General features: G+C 41.1%; 2 protein-coding genes across 5 annotated transcripts in view; both read right to left on the minus strand.

Moving 5' to 3' along the window:
- The window catches only part of POPDC1 (popeye domain cAMP effector 1), a 333,254-nt gene that overhangs the window by 214,866 nt on the left and 105,235 nt on the right, over positions 1-13,153 (minus strand). The window lies entirely within an intron of this gene.
- Positions 2,586-13,153, minus strand: part of POPDC3 (popeye domain cAMP effector 3) — a 115,829-nt gene continuing 105,261 nt past the window's right edge. For both annotated transcript variants that reach the window (XM_082249692.1, XM_082249693.1), the window contains exons 3-4: positions 10,867-10,975; positions 2,586-3,094 (exon numbers count right to left, since the gene is read on the minus strand). In XM_082249692.1, coding sequence (XP_082105818.1) covers positions 2,798-3,094; positions 10,867-10,975 — 406 coding nt within the window. In that variant the 3' untranslated portion in view covers positions 2,586-2,797. The remainder of the gene's footprint in view (positions 3,095-10,866; positions 10,976-13,153) is intronic.

Below are 13,153 nucleotides of genomic sequence, written 5' to 3' on the forward strand. Positions count from 1 at the left end.
ATTCTAAACTTACAAACTACTGACATTATTGGATCACCATGACAACCAGGCATGTAGCATTTTCAGAATGAAAGCCAGCATGGTGGTCTATAATTTCCTGTCTGTACAGATTTTCCTCAAGAAAATTGCATGTCTAGCAAATACTTCTAAATGTTATGTACCTGTCACATAAAAACACTTGGTTTTGTTTTAAATGTTAAGCGTACCATGCATGTTACATTATAATTGCACCTCCTCTGCTTTAGATCAATTAACTGCTACGCAGTGCAAAGGTCTCCCTAAGTGAATACAAACTGAATACATTAATTAGATAGACCCTGACATTACATAGTTTTGGTAGTCCTAAGGCTAGTGCTACATGGACGAAAAACTCTCTTTTCTACTTACAGGCTTAATTGCTTGTTATTTCATTAGCACCATGTTGATTTCCATATGTAGCCAGGGAGAAGAACACATAGTTACATTTCCCGTAGCAAAGAGAATAAATTGCCCACGTAGCCCTACCTAGCCAAATGGATATGTACAGTTAGATTGTTACATAAATAACTATTCTGTATTTATAGCCCTATTCCAACATCTCCCAAGCGAGGACTTTTGGGGGACAACGCAATAGGCTGGGGTGGATTTTCAGAGCCATTAGATATTGGTTGTAGAGGTATGTAGGTAGTTTCCAGGTAAAGTGTTACCGTAATCCCGTTGAAAATTGTAAAGAGAGAACCCCCTTGGGTGGGTGGGACTTTAAAGGTAACTAGTAAATATTTCTCATAAGAAAAATTAAATTTTAAATAAAATATACAATTTATTGAAAAAAGTGATTATAAGAAAGATCATCAAGGTAAGTTATATTGTATATATAACAATATGAATAAACATATAATACAATACAGTATACAGGTGTACAACAGAGTCCAACGCGTTTCGAAGTATTGTATAATACAAGAATCTTCCTCAGGGAATCTGTGTATGTTCCTGAAAAGCATAATCACATGCCGGAAATAAATCGGAGAAATGAAAAAGACAAAGCAATATAATAAATTACATATTATATACCAAGTCATTTACATGAGTACTTTTTGCAGTTGCGACAGCATATTATTCCACCTTATTAAGAAAGTATTCATGGCTAAGTTGCCATCAATAAGTCAAAAACCTTATCTTTCACCCTATAGAAAATAAAAATAAATCAAAAAAGAAGGAGAGAGAATACCACATGGTAAGAGTTCACATACCTGCAGAGACTAAGAGCCACAAATGTTTGTCCAAAAAGGGGGGATATATATTATAATCCCACAGGGTAGGAGCTAGAGTCAGGTATTAATACTGACTTATTGATGGCAACTTAGCCATGAATACTTTCTTAATAAGGTGGAATAATATGCTGTCGCAACTGCAAAAAGTACTCATGTAAATGACTTGGTATATAATATGTAATTTATTATATTGCTTTGTCTTTTTCATTTCTCCGATTTATTTCCGGCATGTGATTATGCTTTTCAGGAACATACACAGATTCCCTGAGGAAGATTCTTGTATTATACAATACTTCGAAACGCGTTGGGCTCTGTTGTACACCTGTATACTGTATTGTATTATATGTTTATTCATATTGTTATATATACAATATAACTTACCTTGATGATCTTTCTTATAATCACTTTTTTCAATAAATTGTATATTTTATTTAAAATTTAATTTTTCTTATGAGAAATATTTACTAGTTACCTTTAAAGTCCCACCCACCCAAGGGGGTTCTCTCTTTACAATTAGATATTGGTTTACCCTTGCGCCTACCCAACGCTGAACTCTCAACCTTTTCTTCTTCTCCTGGGAGACAATACAATAGGCTGAGATGGATTTTCAGAGCCATTTCATATTGGTTTACCCTTGGGTAGGCTGGAGACTGAACCCTCAACCTTTTCACCTTCCTAGGCCAGAACATGCACATTTTTTGTTCAAAGGCTTATTTGGCAGCAGGCTGGTCTTTATTTGCAGGGTGCATGGTTTATGAATTTTAGTCATTCTTCAGGAATGTTGCAATGTGTGGCAGAAGTTGTATATCCTTGTAAAAGAAACATTTCTCTATTGCCCTAAACATAAGCAGAGAATGTGAAGATAAACGGACATTGGGTTTCCATCTACATTGCTATTACAAACATTCAAGTCCACACACCTATGTGTATCTAATCAAAACTATTTTTTTTTTGTTTTATCAGAATAAGGTCACAACTCCAGATCTGCAAGCTTGTTCTGAGTTGGCAACCTTAAAGTATTGAAGTTATTGGATCACCTTGAACCCCAGGCAAGCATTTTTTGAAGGGGAGGCCAGCATGGCTTCCCATGATTTTCTCTCGGCAACTGGATCATGTGGTAAATAATAATAAAGACCAAGCTTATGAGGACCTCATATATTGATACATATGGGTATTCTACAATCCGAGTTTTCAACCAATGTATTTGATTAATCTCAGAAACCCATCTGCCATGTTTTCCCTATATAAGTCGCAGTTTATGGCATATTTGGTCCAAAACTGGCGCAATAATTGGCCTACGTATAGATTTCTGCAATCTGGGTAATGTAACACCAATGGCTTTTGCAACGCCTACATTTATTTTCTTTATTAAAATACATTACCTATTCAATGAGATCAATAGACAGTGGACATTATAAAAAGACTGAATACGAATGAAAACTGCTCATTATGAATGCAGTTAGTGGCACTTTGAATGGCTGAGAAGTCTTGACCATGATCGATCCCCAGATCATCCTGGGATGCCAATAAGAAAGTGGTAGAGTTTGTTATGGTCGTTTGGCTGCTTTCCTCCTTGTAGAAAAGTCCTGAACACGAATAGTAGGTGTGGTCGTATTTGATTGCTGTGGTAATGCCATGTGATAATAGTTGGGTAATCGGATGTCAAATCGAAACCCACTGTCCACAGACACCTTTTCAGTTAATGCATAAAGTTTATCTGCAATGTCTCCCCTAATCAACACTGAAAAGAGTCTTGAGATGAAGCGGTGCTTGGCAAATAATAAATACAGTTTTTTCCTCCTCCAGGTAATGTATCGGCACTTTTTTTCTGCAGTTAGAGTTACCTGCGAAACAACATAATATGCAACATTACAAAATGTCACTGTAAAACATACATTGCTTCTATCAAAGCCCATCTACCATTCTCTAGTACAGTGCTTCCCAAAATCCAGTCCACTAGGAAAATGAACCATACTCTTTACAGAATCAAAATCTGACTTCATACACATTGTCTATATTTCCCTGCATTTTTCTGCACTACATGGCATTGAAAATAACTTTTGTTAGCATTAGGCTCCTTTCACACGAGCGTCATCCGATCAATCAAGTTTACTCATAGAAAAAACGGATTCAGTTTACTTCACTTTTTACGTCTGCTTTTAGTTCAGTTTTACATCCATTTTTACATCAATCCATCGGTGTCCTGCTGACAGCAGAGCATAAACAAACATTTAAAAAAAAATGGTGTGCAGTTCCCCCTCATCCTTTTGGTCTGATATGGATTTTGGGGAAAACCTCATGCCAAAAACAAACAAAAACAATGGCATTAGGTCTCCCCCAAAATCCATACCAGACCCTTATCTCAACATGCAGCTTGGCATGCCAGGAATGGGAAGGGATGAGCATCCGCCCCCCCCCCCAAAACCCTACCAGGCTACACACATGCCCTCCTCCACATGGGGGGGTACTTTACCAGGGGGGGGGGACAAAGTCCTCTTCCCCACAGCCCTAGCTGGTGGTTGTTGGGTGTGCAGGGTGACCTTTTCGGGATCTAGAAGCCCCAGATCCTGGCCCTCCCCACATCTGAAAGAGTAGGGAAACATAGTACCCTTACGCATTCACCAAAAAAAAAAAAATCCAAATGTAAATAAACACAAAAACAGTTTAAAAAAAAAATTGTCCTTCATGTAGATCCATTATAAATAAGGTTGTCCCATAATGTAGGTCCACGTCAATCACGGTAAATAAGGACTGCCGACCCGCAGGGAAAAAAAAGCCACCTGATCACACCTGCCGCTTGCCACCACCAAATGACAGCTCTGCTTCCCCCAGCCACCTAAATGAACACCCTGTGACCCCAGCACATTGATTACTTAAGAGATGGAGGACATGTAGCCTGGTATGGTACGGGGGGGGGGGGGGGCACGCTCGCCACCCCCCTTCTCTAGGCCTGGTATATAGGTCTGGTATAGATTTATTTTTTGTGTGTGGGGGGGGGGGCTCACATCATTTTTGTTTGTTGGCATGAGGTCCCCCTCAAAAACCATACCAGACCTGTGGGCTCTATTGTTTACATTCTGCTGTTATCGGGGAATCCCCCACTGGCAGCAGGGATGGGTCATGAATGTTACGATGCCTGTGGGTACCGGCTCCTTAACATCATATGACTCATCCCTGACAGCAGGGATGAGTCACTGGTTGTTAGGACCGTAGTAGGTGCTGACTGCTAACAACCAATGCACAATCAGATGGAAAAACAGATGGAAAAATGGAAGTTACAGTAGTTTCCCTTTGGGATTAAAAATGTATTCTGAATTCTGAATATATATCCAATTATGTGCGTTTAAGTCTGCTTCTGTTTTTTTAAGTAGAGACTTGTTCCATTTTATTTCAATAATTTTTATTAGAAAGTTTCATAAGAAAGTACAACAATACATGTAGAAAAACAAGGAACAAAATAAAGGGGGAGGGGGAATCATGGGAAAGGGCATGGAAACGGCCCCGACTTGTTCCATTTTAAAAAGCACATCTGAACAGATGCAGATGTAAACAGACGATCATCCGTTTACATCCATTTACCCATAGATATGTATTGCTGTCCATTCTTTATCCGTCAATAGATGGATGAAAAATGGACAGATGGAATGCCTGTGTGAAAGGAGCCTTATTCTCTCCATATGAGAAAATATACTTTGTGAGAAATTGTACTTTTACAAGCATTTTCAGCTTCAATAGGAATTCATTAAAATGATGACAAATACTTTAAAACAAAGGATGTAAAATGCATTTAAAATACATGTAAATGCGTGCAGAACACTGCATCTCAACTAAATAACCAAAAGACTTGAGAAAGTTCACATAATAAATTGCGTGAAGATTGGCTTTCATTATCCATTTAGGTGAAAAGAAAATTCCTGTTTAATTATTTCATCTGCACATGACTGGATAATTAAAGTGAATTTTCATGCAGTTTATTGTGTGAACATTCTCAAATGCTTTAATAAATCAGCCTAAGAGCCGGGTCACACTATTGCGATGCGGGAAGGCTGCGAATTCGCAGCCTTTTCCCGCATCGCACACGCACCCCCGGCAGTTCACACTGCCATATGCGATCCGCTGGGGGTGTCAATGTAATCTTAACGACACCCCCAGTTTGATCGCATATCGCAGTGCGATCGTGCAGTTCGCACAGGATGGGATCGCACAAGTGTGAACCGCTGTGCGATCCGATCCTGATGCGGCTGCAAAAATGCCTCCTGTGCGTGTTTGCACCGGGTGCGATGCGAATTTAGCCATACAAACTGTATGGCTAAACTCGCACCGCACAGCTGATCGCATGTAATGTCGGAGCAGTGCGCTCCGACATTACATGCGAACCCGGCACTCGCATCAGTGTGAACCGGGTCTTAATGTATATACCTTTTCCGATGAGCGTGACTGAGCCCTGTGTGACACTATTAATTAGCCCACCTGTGCACCAAACACAACCGGTCAGGTCTAAGGCCTCATGCACACAGGTGCAGAGGGGGGCCATACAATGTAAATCCTGCCAATATTTCACTATTGGAGGCTTTTTTTGTTTATTTTTTTGTTTATCTTTATGCGGACTATATGGTCCATACACGCCTAATGTAGGAGCAGATATCCAACCCAAAAGATATCGAGGAGAGGTCTGATCCACCCAATTAAAGGGATCACAGGCGTTGGGAGTCATTGTGACTCATTGGAAGCTGGTAAGAGGCCACGTGTGTCACACCCCACCACCTGAAGCACTTTAAGGAGCATATTTTTGTTGCACGAATTGCAGAGACACTTGTTATATAATTATTTCTCACTGGAGAGCACGATTATATCCGTTTATATTTGATGAGTTTTTTATGCACGCACTAATAAGCACTTTTATTTGCTTGTTGCACGGAATACTATATATTTATATAATTGATTTGCTTGTTGCATGTACATTATTTATTTATATATAATTATTTATATATTTATCTACTAATAAGTAACAGAATTTTTAATTTTGAGTTGTGCACTTTAAAATATACCTTTAATTATATTGATTTATTCACTAATAAGCACTTTTAACACTAGTAATACATATTTATTACACGTGCTAAGTTTTATTCCAGTAATATAAAAGATCACCAGCGCCTCTTTTATCTACGTCCCAAAAGAAAATTCCTGTTTAATTATTTCATCTGCACATGACTGGATAATTAAAGTGAATTTTCATGCAGTTTATTGTGTGAACATTCTCAAATGCTTTAATAAATCAGCCTAAATGTATATACCTTTTCCGATGAGCGTGACTGAGCCCTGTGTGACACTATTAATTAGCCCACCTGTGCACCAAACACAACCGGTCAGGTCTAAGGCCTCATGCACACAGGTGCAGAGGGGGGCCATACAATGTAAATCCTGCCATATTTTTTAAGCCCGGGAATCACAGGCCTTGCATACATCCACCTGTAAATAGCAATGACAGGATGTGGCTTTACATTGGTAAAGCGTACATGTGTATGTCTCTGGATGTTCACTACATCATGGGGTGTACATCTGTACCTGTCCCATGTATACACCCAGATCAGTGTACAGCCACATCCTGTCATTGGTTTCTACAGTTGAATGTATGCAAGACCTGTGACTCCTGGGCTGAGAAATACGGTCATGAAGTAAGCTAAATAAGTAGTATGCACTAGAGCAGTGGTTGTCAGAGCTATATGGAGCCTCACATGTAGCCCCTGATATCACCAAAGGGCCACACATAATGTTTAATATACACAATATTACCAAAAGTATTGGAATGCCTGCCTTTATATGCACATGAACGTTAATGGCCTCCCAGTCTTAGTCCGTAGGGTTCAATATTGCGTTGGCCCACCCTTTCCAGCTATGACAGCTTCAACTCTTCTGTGAAGGCTGTCCACAAGGTTTAGGAGTGTGTCTATGGGAATGTTTGACCATTCTTCCAGAAGCGGATTTGTGGGGTCAGGCACTGATGTTGGAGAGAAGGTCTGGCTCACAGTCTGCACTTGAGTTCATCCCAAAGGGGGGCTATCGGGTTGAGGTCAGGACTCTGTGAAGACCATTTAAGTTCCTCCTCCCCAAACTTACTCATCCATGTCTTTATGAACCTTGCTTTGTGCACTGGTGCACAGTCAAGCCAAGAAAGGGCCAACCCCAAACTTGGGAGCATGAAATTGTCCAAAATGTCTTGGTATGCTGACGCCCTAGGGGGTCCCTTCACTGGAACTAAGGGACCAAGCCCAACCCCTGAAAAACAACACCCACACCATAATCCCCCTCCATCAAATGATTTGGACCAGTGCACAAAACAAGCTCCATAAAGACATGGATGAGCGAGTTCTGGGTGGAGGAACTTGACTGGCCTGCACAGAGTCCTGACCTCAACCCCATAGAACACCCTTTTGGGGTGAGCCAGGACTGCGAGCCACACCTTCTCGTCCAACATCAATGCCTGACCTCTGACAGTTGTTTCTGGAATAATGGTCAAACATTCCCCTAGACACACTCCTAAACCTTGTGGACAGCCTTCCCAGAAGAGTTGAAGCTGTTATAGCTGCAAAGGGTGGGCCAACTCAATATTGAACCCTACGGACTAAGACTGGGATGCCATTAAAGTTCATGTGCGTGTAAAGGCAGGCACCCCAATAGGTTTGGTAATATAGTGTATGTAATGCTTGAGATGACTGCAAGAAACTGGAGACCTAACAAATGAAGTGAGTGTAGACATGCTACATGTTTGACTAGGGATATGCTGCAGAAGACAATATGAAACTGGGAACATGTTACATGAGGCTAGTAGAGATCAGTACTATTACCCCAATCAATGTTCCCATGACAAACTGCTGAGATACGAGGGCCGCACATCATATATCAAAAGGCTGCATATGACCCTTGGACTGAAGGTTGGGTGCCAGGCACTAGCGTCTTGAGGTGATGACTGGAGCATTGGGTTATCATGGGAAACTGATGGCTAATACATGGTACTTGTAAAGTTTACTCCATAGGAACAGTGCTTTAACCGCTTGCCGACCGCCGCACGACTATATACTGCGGCGGTCAGCCCCTCACAGGCAGAGTGACGTATCGGTACGTCATTAGCCTGGGAGGGTCTGGGGAGCGAGCGCGCGCCGCCGGCGGCGCGCTCCCGCTCCCGCGCGGTCACGAACCCCCCCGCGCGTGTGACCGGCGGACCCGATGTCCGCCGGCCACTCTGCGATCGGCGGGGGAGAGGGAGAAAGTCAGGCAGCTTGTGTAAACAAGCTGCCTGTCATTCTCCTCGGTGTAAAGACACTGATCACACAGATCTACTATGTAGATCCGTTGATCAGTGTCCTTACAGCTCAAGCCACAGCCAATCACAGTAGAAAGCACGCCCCTAGGGACACACACAGCCCCTCCCTCCCAAATAAAGTTAACCCCTTCACTACCAGTGTATTTTTACAGTAACAGTGCATATGTATAGCACTGATTACTGTAGAAATGTCACTGGTAACCCCAAAAGTGTCAAAAATGTCAGTCAAGGGTCTGATCTGTCCGCCCCAATGTCGCAGTGCCGCAAAAAAAATCGCAGATCGCCGCCATTATGCGTTAAAAAAAAAAAACAACAAAAATGACAAAAATCTTTCCCTTTGTTAGTAAACGCGATAACTTTTGCGTAAACCAATCAAAATACGCTTTTTGCGATTTTTTTTTACCAAACATAGGTAGCATAAAACAAATTGGCCGAAAATGTTAAAAAATTTTGATTTTTACATTTTTTTGGGGGGGAATTTCATATAAAAAAATGTGAAAAATATTGCTATTTTTGCAAAATTGACGCTCTTTTTTTGTTTATAGCGCATGATCAAAAAATCGCACAGGTGATCAAATACCCCCAAAAGAAAGCTCTGTTTGTGGGAAAAAAAGGACGCCAAATTCGTTTAGGTACAGCGTCGCACGACCGCGCAATTGTCCGTTAAAGTCACGCAGTGCCGAATCGCAAAATACCCCCTGGTCGTTTAGCAGCCAAATCCTCCGGGGCTTAAGTGGTTAAGTGGGCCGGTATGCACTGGTACTCAGTACCGCCACTTCCAAATATTGCTCTTGAGCATACCGCCACCTATCCGTGCGCCTTAGTGTACCAGTACGCTCATTTTGGACATCTGCGCCCTCAATTGCCCCCTCCCCCCCAAGAATATTTCCCACTCGAGAGCCAGACCAGTCACCACTAGTGAGTCCCCCTGCTCCGGAGTCCCAGCCCAGGCCAGGGGGGGGTGCTCTGTGGGGACCCTGATGTGGGGTGGGGGGGAGCGACAAAATTTATAGGATATAATAGATTACCGGCACCTCTTTTGGGCCACTTAAAGCACTGCATAGGAAGTTAAATTATGGCTGAGTTGTCTTCCATAATAAAGTGTTTTTTTGTTTTTTTTTATGCAATGCCACATACCTGAACAATGAAATTGAAGTAAAATGAAAGGGAATGTAAACCTTAAGCCCCGGTTCACACTGATGTGGTGCGAATTGGGAGCGAATTTAAAGTGGTACATGTGCAGTTTCCATGCAAATTTTGTAATAATATGTGAAGGGAGTGGTCATATCTGCAATTTATTTTCTATAAAATCTAGGAAAAAAAAAAAAATTCACAGTGATGTGAACACGAGACTGCAAATTCAATCCGGTCCCATAGTATTCTATGGAGCTGAAATTCGCACCGCACTGAACTAAACTTCCACAGGACCTTTTTTTAAAACCGGATCAAATTTGCACCATGTATATGTGAAAAGCCTTTATTGTAAATAATGCTGTTTTACATGACATGCGAATCTATGCTTCTTGGATCACATCTGATCTGGGGCTAGCAAGAAACTGTTTTTATTTGGTTCTTTTTGGTCAATTTAACCTGAAAAGGAAGTTCTGCTCATCCTCCCCCCCCCCCCCTCTTCTCTCATCATTGTGACCTTTTTCTTTTTTTCTGGGAGCGGGTACCTTTTTCTGACAGGTACCCGCTCCTGATTTGCTTGCCTAGGCTAACAGAGCTTAAAGTTTCCCCCCGCCCGCAACCTCCTGGTACACGTTACATGTCCCAGGAGACTGCGGGACCATTGAGGAAGCGTAGTGTGCAGTGGGAAGCTGGCTGTAAAACAGCAGGAAGTCACAGGTGTCACAGTCAATAGGCTACATCGCTAATTGGTGTATTCTGACAGTGAAGGAGTCCAGCTGACACCCCTGCTGTCAGAATACAATGACACAGTGGGAAGGATTCCCGCATCCACCTCAGCCAACTGGCTGGATGAAATAAAAACTGAGCCATGTATAGCTAGCTTAAGAGTTATTGGCATCAACAGTACAGACAGCATCCCTACCTAACAAACACTGAGGTTACAAGATCAAGATGTTTCAAGATGTCAATCACTCAGAGCAGACTGCCAGAGAGAAACAAAAAAAGCATAATCACTATACAGCATCAATAAACAGGAAATATAACTGTAAATATCAAATATAGCTGTTTCCAAATACATATATTCTTTTTTTTTTTTAAATGATACAAGAACTCTAGATCCACTTTAAAACAAAGGCCATGAATTAGCCTATGGCAGCTATTTACCTGAAAAAACCCTTCTTCAGAGGGTCTAAGTGAATCCCACTCTGGTGAATCCAAAAACTGGAGCGGAAAGATATAATGAAGAAACTCGCCATCAACGGTCACACGTATCCTGCCAAATTTGTAAGATATAATTCATAACACAGAAATTGCACATCTAAGAAATTTCACAGAAACATATTATAAGTAAGATCATTGATATGTGATTAATAAATAAGGCAACACAAGGAGCAACAATAAAGTAAAATTTACAGTTACTGACCAATCAGAAAGTAGTGATCTGATTAGGTAAAATCTGGCTGGCTGTTATGGTTTATTTATACATCATAAATTCTCATCACTACTCAAGCCCAGTTCAGGTATTGACGATATCTCGCTCTCCATCCACACTTGACTATGGGGACCTACTGAATTGTCAATCCAAAACATTTGCCTTCCACCACTTTAAGGCACAGCAGGGGGGAAAAAACACGTTGTTTTCTTTGCTATCTTGATTTAAACCTTAAATAAGAAGGTATGGAGACTACGGAGATATAGCCACTCTGTTCTCAACATAGTATCCTGCATCTCCAAGGAGGAAATGCCGGCAAGCTAAATGACTATGTCAGCAGCTACAGTATATGCTTTGGAGCAGTCAGACAAAGGAGAACTGGCAGGATCACCGGGTTTATAACTGACAATAAATATATATAGATAGTGTCAATTAAAAATATACATAGTAGTAGCCAATGAGGTATGGAAACCCGTAAAAAAATCCTAGTGGGGAGAAACCATACATACATATCAACTAAGCCGGGATGGTAGAAACAACGCTAACAATATGGAGGCGGCAAGATAGTCTGGTCCGGGAGCTGAAGGGACGGGACCATGAAGCACCCCACTGGGGAACAGTTAGAGGATAGGTGTGGTACATGTATATGTGAAGATCCCACTTGGTTTCCATGTCCCTGCTTAAAACAAATAGGTATGTATATCAATAGAAGTAAACAAGCTGTATCACAAAGTGATGATACCAGACTATCTTGCTGCCGCCATATGGTTAGAGTTGTTTCTGCCATCCTGGCTATGTATATATATATATATATATATATATATATATATATATATATATCTTTTGGACAATGCTCATGCGCATCTACTCCTGATGAGTGGGAAAATATAACTCACGAAACGCGTTGAGTTCAAAAGATTCTTCAAATTCAATATATACAAATAATATTTTAATTTACCATTATGTCTATTATTATGTATTGCATTGATGTCTGTATTGGTGTATTGGCATATGCATATGCAATATGATGTCTTTATACATTTTCAATAAATCTGTTACTTTATTATTATACGTGGCCATTGTGTTCACCTCACTTAAAATACCAGGGCAACCATTTTTGTTTTTTAGTGTACATTTAGGATTGGAGGTGTATCACTGGTAGTACCGGACCTTTTTTAATTTATGGTAAAACCAATGTGCTCTCAAAACTTGTACCTCCAATCAAAAGAAATTGTGCCTGTATGTTTCCCAAACTGTGGATACTCCAAAGCCTCCTCTCCACTAGGGACTCTCCTGGTACCGTGCACACTCCCAGTCAATAGATGGAGGTATGCTTCCTTTAAGACTCCGAATTCCTCAACTATCACTGAGCAGGCATCTTGGTCCAAGGAGTAGATGGTGACTCTGGATAATGCCTGGACAAAGATGGCACCATCTTTCTTGTTCTTCCTCTTGTCTTGCAGCTTTAGGCCTTAATTTATTCATATTAGGTGAATTATATAATAAGTATCCCCACCAATTTTAAGTGCAACTGCAGGGTGGGGAATGCCCCGGACACTGCTGATTGGACTGTTGGGGATGAGATCACGTGACAGGTTTTCATTGGAACTATCAAACTGATTTCAACCCAACCAAGTTCAACCAAAACCCAGCTCATCCCTGACCAGGAGCAGGGACTTCATTCTGACTTTCTAATCTGCATACTTGCTCTGCCTCAGTAATCCCAGAGTACTGTAGCCAGGATCACCCAAGCAGTGAACATTTTCAGAGGTCAAACAGCAGTGGCATTGGTTTCTTTAGAAGCAGAACTAAAACCATCAATTTCATATCTTCAAAAAGCAGTTACAGTATATTAAAGACATGCCGGGAATGCTAACTGTCACATTCGCTTGTGCCATCAACCAAACTGTCAAACCATAAAGTGTCTGGTGTCATAACTGATCACATATGCGGCATCATGGCAGTTACAGATCAAACAAAGGCTAAGATGGCAGCTAAAACAATTATTTTCACGACATG

The sequence above is a fragment of the Pelophylax lessonae genome, assembly GCF_965119305.1.
Source record: "Pelophylax lessonae genome assembly, chromosome: 3".
Lineage (NCBI taxonomy): Eukaryota > Metazoa > Chordata > Amphibia > Anura > Ranidae > Pelophylax > Pelophylax lessonae.